Source organism: Acipenser ruthenus, unplaced genomic scaffold (assembly GCF_902713425.1).
Source record: "Acipenser ruthenus unplaced genomic scaffold, fAciRut3.2 maternal haplotype, whole genome shotgun sequence".
In the NCBI taxonomy this organism is placed as follows: domain Eukaryota; kingdom Metazoa; phylum Chordata; class Actinopteri; order Acipenseriformes; family Acipenseridae; genus Acipenser; species Acipenser ruthenus.
The window spans coordinates 72,501-80,863 of record NW_026708266.1 but is presented as its reverse complement, the minus strand read 5'-3'; the positions used below and the strand labels follow the sequence as shown (position 1 = coordinate 80,863).

Sequence of the window (8,363 nt, the reverse complement as noted above, 5' to 3'; positions counted from 1 at the left end):
AGAAGTATTAAAAAATAAAAATTTGAAAACTGGCAGGAATCTGGGATCTACGGCTGTGTTGGAATTTTTTTGTTTTGCTCAGGAACCCAAAATGAATCAGAGGACACCTGAAACATTTGAATGTACACCAAATAACAACAAGTGAACTTTCACTGCTGGTTTCACAAACCCAGAGATGCAAATACTGGAGCGAACAAGACAGCACCTGTCGAGAGAAATGAGGTGAACAGGTTTGTTTTTTTACAAGTCAGGACACAGAGTGTGTGAAACGAGACGCAGGACTCCAGTCAGATAAAGATCAGGTGAAACCCAGATTTAGTTTCAAGTGAAATCTACTTTCTCATCCTGTGCGCAAGAGCTGAAATAAACGTCTTTTCCTTTCAGGTTAGGATCTCAAATACCAGCCTGTTCGCATCCGAGAGTCACTCCCTTTTAATTGATAGAGGTAAAAAAAAAAAGAACTCTGTACGCTTTCAATTGTTCGTGTTAATTTCTATTGACGTGGCACCTTCCTTTCCTCCCAGCTTTAATAATAATAATAATAATAATAATAATAATAATAATAATAATAATAATAATAATAATAATAATAATAATAATAATAATAATAAATAAATAATAATAAATAATAACTAACAAATAATAATAATAATAATAATAATAATAATAATAAGTGTAGCTGCTGTTTTATTAGATTCCAAGGCGCGACTTAAAATAGACGTTTCAATGCCCATGGAATCCGTTCACACACACACACAGATTTTTAATGAATGCGAGATCATTGAAAACACAGCGCTCGTTTTACAGTAGTAACAGGAAATCGTTTTTCTTAACTGGTTTCCCCCCTGCGAGACCAGTACAGGAGCTCACTGGAGCGGGTTTGAGACCGGCCGGAGGAGGCTTCTGTAGGATCTGGTTCTCTCTCAGATACGGCCTGTAATAAAAGACAAAGAGAGGGGAGAAGACTCTGAGCAGCCAGCCCGGTAAATCTCTCATCACAACAGGGCAGGAGAAACACCGACACACCCCTGCAGAGCAGCCCTGGAAGCACGTACTCTTATATGAGACTCATTCGCAATTAACTACAATGTAATTAATATTGATTTATTTGACAGACGCCTGCTTTATCCAAGGTGACTCACAGGTGTTCCAGGGCAGCACAGGGTTACAATGCAAGCTTCGTATTTAAACACAGTGCAGTTTACAGTCAGTGCAAATAATAATAATACTACTAGAATACAATATGAACTAGGATGCAGCCAGTTAGGATCACAGCAAGTTATATCTACAGTGACATGTTAGCAGTGCAATAGTGCAAGGATAGCGCATCAGCTGAGGATCCAGTAACGTGGTGCTGAGGTCAGGAGAGTCCAGTGCAGAGCAGGAGGGGCGGCTTTAGCTAGACACGCTGCGGCTGCGGCAGCAGTGTGGAGTAGTGGTTAGGGCTCTGGACTCTTGACCGGAGGGTCGTGGGTTCAATCCCAGGTGGGGGGGGACACTGCTGCTGTACCCTTGAGCAAGGAACTTTACCTAGATTGCTCCAGTAAAAACTGTATAAATGGGTAATTGTATGCAAAAATAATGTGATATCTTGTAACAATTGTAAGTCGACCTGGATAAGGGCGTCTGCTAAGAAATAAATCTTACTTACTTCGCATTGGGAGGCTTCAGCTTGCCTTTCGCAGCCAGATACTCCATCAGCTTCTGCTTTCGCAATTCTGTCAGAGAAACGCAACCAGAGAGCGTGTCGTGAGGTGATATTGAAAGCGCGAGGCTGCGGGTCTGCGTTTAACACAGATACACAGGCAGATGCACTCTCCATCCCGCCCAGCAACGCTAACCGAGACCGGGGAACACGCAGGAGCTTTGTGTGGCTTGGAACCTGGTTTCAGGAGACGGGGGTTTCAGGGTGCTGTGCGGCTCACCAGAGAGGGAGACTTGGGGTTTGATACAGCACCCTCAAACTAGGTCTCCCGGGGTCTCCTGGAAGCAGGTTTCAAGCTCCTGAGAGAGGCTTGGTGCTCCTGCCATCACAAACCACGCTCTATTCACAAGACAATCACTTAAGCTTCAGCATCACACCCAGCTCGAGGTGGCAAAGCCCTCACAATGTGCGCCAATATGGGCAGCAGTGTGGAGTCGTGGTGAGGGCTCTGGACTCTTGACCGGACGGTCGTGGGTTCAATCCCAGGTGGGGGGACACTGCTGCTGTACCCTTGAGCAAGGTACTTTACCTAGATTGCTCCAGTAAAAACCCAACTGTATAAATGGGTAATCATATGTAAAAAATCATGTGATATCTGTATAATGTGAAATAATGTATAATGTGATATCTCGTAAGTTGCCCTGGATAAGGGCGTCTGCTAAGAAATAAATACATATTTTATGCAGGAAAAGAAAGGGGTGTGTGTGTGTGTTTCATGGCATAGCCTGTGTATGCCTGCTTGTGCCATTCTGCAAGCTATTTTATCTTTAACAGAAATAAATAATTGAGGTGGCACATCCAGGCTCTCTATGTGATTCCCCCCCTTTGAACCTCAGCTGATATTCAATACGTATCTAACTTCAGCCCGGACCTTCTGCAAAGCTCGGAGCCCTCATGCAGAACTCTTACGCTGAGCGTCAGTTTTGCGTTCCATGTAAAGTTAGCTGTGATTGGCTGAACGTGCCGGCGGACCGCAAACAGCACGCTCCGATTTCCTCGATGGAAGTGGGCGAGGCGGAGAGGAACGATTGACGCTTTGCGCTTGCGCAGTTCCAACACAACGTATTTTCAATAAAACCGCGGCTCGAAATAAAAGAGCTTGCGCACCCCTAGCGTAAGTTGAATTTCAATTGGTCCTGGAGTGAATTGCATTTCAATTTTTTAAAAAAAGCATGCTGTTTTGTTGTTAATAGATTTTATTTTCTTTGTTAATAGAGGACTCTGCGTTATATTATTCACTTTGTGTTACTTTGGAATGAAGCAGTTGATAACAGAAATAGTCTTTCATTCTCTTTTCATTGCGTCAAGAGGACTGGCTGAGCGAATAGGGCTGGGGTGCGGGAGGTGCCAGTCATGTGACTCCGCTTGCTTGTCCCGGAGAAGGATAGGACAGTCAATCCCGTGATGCAGTTCGGTGCTCCCTTACTGGCGCCATTTGTGGAGCCCACTCTGTCCTGAATACATTGCGGCGGTGCTGTCTTGCAGCGCTAGGATATGCCCGCTTTTTTTTTTAATAAGAATACAAAATATCGTAAATATATAAAGTGACTGACTTATTTATGCGAATTAATGATTGATTATGTCAAGAAACATTTTGCCAGGGCGAGCTCGGATACGTTAGAAAGCATTGTGATCGCACTGGTGGAATGACCTTCCTACAGATGTCAGGACTGCCCAGTCCCTGACCACCTTCCGGCGCCTCCTCAAGACTCACCTCTTCAGACAGCACCTGCAGAACTCTGTTTTCCCCCTGGGACACTTCATCACCCTTCCTTAAATGCGCTTTACTTGCTCTTATCTGCCCCCTATTTCACTGCATTTAATCCTGTACTTGAGTACTGTAATCTGCCAAGTGTTTAATCTGTAGTATTTTGTATTTAATCATATCCTGATGTAACTATCACTGACGCTGTTATCTGCTCCGTTATTGAATCGTATTTTGTCACACTTGTACTTGCCAGAACCAAAGTCATTGTACTTATCTTGCTCTTAATTGTATTATTACTTGTACTGTGATTCTTGAAATGTATTTTTGTTTACGACTGTAAATCGCACCGGATAAGGTCATCTGCTAAGAAATAAATTATTATTATTATTATTTTTAAGTGCTCTGCGGGCTCCAGAAATGCTGCACTGTTTACTAACTCCGCCCACTGTGACATCATTTTCCTGTCCTTCTTTATGTAGTCCTCGGACCCGGGTGCACTGCACCGCTGGCTGTAACACGGCGATGCTAGCTGGAAGCTAACGTCATGTTAAGAGTTCTGTATAAAATTGCCCTAACCTAACTGTAGGGGCGGGGCCGACATAGCATTACGTCACTACGCAGAAGCCCAGCTACGTCACTTCTTATTGGTACAGCTACGTCACTTATTATACAGTGACAACAGAAACACAACCAGCTCGAAACTGGACGTCATTTAAAAACACACACACAAATATATTATACACACACGTAAACAAAACGTGGTTTTATTTATTAGAAACGGTTCAGGGTTGAGCAGATGCGAATGCATTGTGTGTGTGTGTGCGTGTAGTGCGATGCTGTCGCAGCCCTCAGATATTTCTTAATTATTAATATTAATTTAATTAAAATACATTAACGCAAAGAGAAAAGCTAAACCGGTAACTACAAGACCAGCTTATTCAGCGTGCCTCGCGTGGGCAGGGTCTTTAACATGCATTTTAATGTGCGCCTCTCTACCGAGCGTCTTGCAAATAATACAGACCCCGGTATATGAGTCGCTAAATTAAATAAAAGCGCATCGCGTTCTCCTCGGTCTGTGTCCGTCGTGTACAATTCGTGTGTGCGTGTTTCGTGTACATTCATATAAAACACGGGTCGTGATTAATGTAAAGAGACACTTTTCAGGGCTAAAAACGTGTTTTGGCTTGTGAATATTCATAATAATAATCACAATCATACATACCTGTTCGAGAAAGTACCGGTGCGATCACATCCCCTTCCATTCTGTATATTATATAGTTTGATTTTTGAATTCCCGTCCCCAGCGGCGTCCTTATTTTGAAGCAATTCTTTCTTAAAGCAGTAAAATGATAATTTTTTCCGTTTGTTGCGCCGCCTCTGCGCATCCGTATCAAAACTTCCCGGCGGTCAAGTCATTCAAATATTTGAACCGGCCAATCAGGACTGTCAGCGTCTCGCCGGGCCACGCCCTGTTCCAGATTAGCCCGCCCCCTGGTGTTTATTGGCTGCTGTGTGTTCTGCTGTGCGGTGATTGGGCATCACCAGTCGGCGCTGCTTTATCGGGACGCCTCCGCAGTTGCCGCTTATAACAAGCGGAATTGGGCTTGAGAGTCGATGTAATCTGTTGAGAGTCGCGGTTTTTTTTTTTTTTAAATAGATGACGTGCCTTCAACAGTTAAAACGGTTGTAGGCGTGGTTTTTGGTGATTGATTGCTGTCAATCTATATGCACACAATGTATTTAATTTGTATAAACACTCTGTTTTTTTGAACTCACCTCGCATTGTGAATACATGTTAAACACACCATTGCAAATACGAGTCAATTGCTTTTGTTTTTCATTTGTATTCCTAAACAAAATGAATCGCTGTTTTTTTTTTTTTTTCAGCAGCCTGAGAAACCGCAGGAGACTCCAGCAGCTCCTTCAAGAGTTCAACGTGCTTTACGCAAGTCCCAGCGTAATGACGTACTCCCTGCACCGCGCCACGCAAACCCGTCCTGCTCTGGAAAGCGATCTCCGTTCAGCGTTTCAGAATACTGTCTCTATCTCTGAAACTGTCGCTGCCCAAATTATTTAATAAGGGATGTTTAACACACAGAGAGAGGAGGCTACACTCCCTTTCAATTCATACAAAGTGATTAATCGTACTAAATATATTATTATTATTATTTGTATCCAGGACGATTTACAATTGTTACAAGATATCACATTATTTTTACATACAGTTACCCATTTATACAGTTGGGTTTTTACTGGAGCAATCTAGGTAAAGTACCTTGCTCAAGGGTACAGCAGCAGAGTCCCCCACCTGGGATTGAACCCACGACCCTCCGGTCAAGAGTCCAGAGCCCTAACCACTACTCCACACTGCTGCCCATCATCATTATTACATGTATTATTATTATTATTATCTTCATGTAGTAGTATTATTATTGTAGCGTTTCACGCAATAGGCAGAAGAGAAGAAGACAAGACGCTGCTTTCAGGTTCAAAGCTTTATTTTTCATGTTACGTCACCACACCCTACAGATCCCGCTGCTTGCCCTGGAACGCCCACAATGAGCGTGCAACGCCCCCTTTTATAACATAACCCCGCCCCTTTATGCTAATCGGGTGCCGGACCGAACAGCTATCCCATTGGTCCCCAGGCGCACACCAGGACCAATGGGCACACACAACCAACAGCCAATGACAGGGGCCAGGGCGCACCATGCGTGCAGGACAGCTCGCACAGCCACAGGGACAGAGCGAACCCGCAGCTACAGGGAATACAGACAGGGGGAGAGGAACACGATACAGCGGTAATAACAGCACCCAGACAGAGAAACGAGAGGGAATACAAGACGCAAACATGATACACGGAGCGCTACAGTATCATCGTGCATTATGATGATGGACCCCCATGTGCTGCTGTTGCATCGCATTGGTGGGATTTCAAGGTGCTGCTGCTCAGGAGGCTGTGTGGTCCAGTGGTTAAAGAACAGGGCTTGTAACCAGGAGGTCCCGGGTTCAAATCCCACCTCAGCCACTGGCTCATTGTGTGACCCTGAGCAAGTCACTTCACCTCCTTGTGCTCCGTCTTTCGGGTGAGACGTAGTTGTAAGTGACTCTGCAGCTGATGCATAGTTCAAACACCCTAGTCTCTGTAAGTCGCCTTGGATAAAGCAGGCGTCTGCTAAATAAATTAATAATAATAATCAACGGTCTTAAAGAGCCATGTATTTTAAAAACAATCATTTATTTGGATTCACAGGCGACAGGGCAATACAATCAAATAAATAATAATTAAGTTAACAACATATATTTAAATAAAATGGCAGGAAATGACACACTTATATCAATTATGAATACAAAACAAAATCCTAACTTTCAAGGTTAAATTCCAGAGACGGTCTTTTAAAATAAATAAATAAAACCACCCACAATTTTCAGCAGTAAAAAACAGAACAAAACAAACCCAGTGTGGACCTGCAGTAAATTCAGAATTTTATACTGAGCGTCAGTCACCTAAAAACTAGATAACAAAATATAAATAAATAGATAGAAAAATATCAAGAGTCCTGAAGAAACATTACTCGCTTAAAAAAAAAAACAAACATCAATAAATAAATAAATAAATAAATAGCCTAAACTATCATATACAACAACAGCCTCTGTGGAAATGCTTCCAGACAGTTATTTAAGATATACTCAGGGTCACATTCAATATGAATTCATTACATTAATAACTGCCCCCCCCCCCCTCCTTTCTCCCCAACTTGGTACATCCCGTAAAATCAATTTTTTTTTAAAAAAGCGAAGAACGTGTCTTGACAAGACGTCGCTTGCAGTTTTTTTTTTTAAAAATATGATTTTAAACGGTTGTAGAAATCAGCTATTAAAACCCTTTCCGGCACGGCGGGCACAGGGGTGTCCAGCCCCCGCTCCCGGAGAGCCACAGTCCAGCTGGTTTGACAGGTAACCCTTAAATCGCACGTTTCTCAAGGATGGAAGTCGTTGATCCCATTAAGCGAGGCTCTGGTTCAAACCAGCTCCACGCTGGCGTTCGGATTTTTGTTCCAAAATGATCTCTGAATTACTTAATTGAACAAATGACCTTGCTGATTATTAAGGGCTACCTATAAAAACTCGACTTTATCCCCTCCGCTCCCCTATTTTTAATATGTCATGCCGGAAAGGGTTAATTGCCCAAATGCGTCATCTCATTAAAGCTGCAGGAGGCACTGAACGGCTGTTCAAACGGTCTCTTCAAGAGGAGGGAACCGTCAATTCGGATGACCGACCAGTTCCCCACCCGTGTCACTAAATTTGAAACCCCTGAACCCGTGCAACGCCTCCTTTAAACAAACAAATAATAATAATAATAATAATAATAATAATAATAATAATAATTGTTTTGTTTTTGTAGGACAAGTATGCCCCTTCTATCTGAAATTGGTAACCGAACACCAACGTGTTTACCGTTTTCTTTTATAAAGAGATGTACTTGGTACATACATTATATATAGATTTAAACCAAATAACGCTTGGTTTGGTGTGTGGGTCGCTCCGTGTCGCGCCCCTCCCGTCAAATGCGCGACACCTGGAAGTCGGTGACGCGCCCTGCGGACACTCTCCCGTTACACATGGCCACTCTCACGCGGTCCACGTTCCTGGCGGTGCTGATAAACCAGCCGGGGAACCGAGCCGACTCGAAAGTGGAGGTGCTGCCACTGTCTCGCTTGTAAAACAGGAACCGGGTCGCGTCGCTGCTCAGGCTGATCGACTTCAAATCATCCCGATTCTGCACCTTCTATAATAAATACAAAATAAATACATTATAAAATGGTTAGGGATCTGTGCTTGTATAAATGCATAACGAATAACAAAACCAAAATGCGAGTGTGTCTCTTCTTGTGTGTGCGTGTGTCTCAGTGTGTGTCTGTAAGAGTGTGTCGGTGTGCGTCAGTG

General features: G+C 43.4%; 1 protein-coding gene across 1 annotated transcript in view; it reads right to left on the bottom strand.

Annotated features, from left to right (window-relative positions):
- Positions 1–6,634: 6,634 nt before the first annotated feature.
- Positions 6,635–8,363, bottom strand: part of LOC117397956 (interleukin-1 beta-like) — a 4,197-nt gene continuing 2,468 nt past the window's right edge. Inside the window, exon 7 of the mRNA XM_059020519.1 lies at positions 6,635–8,205. Within this exon, the coding sequence (XP_058876502.1) occupies positions 7,981–8,205 (225 nt within the window). The 3' untranslated portion in view covers positions 6,635–7,980. The remainder of the gene's footprint in view (positions 8,206–8,363) is intronic.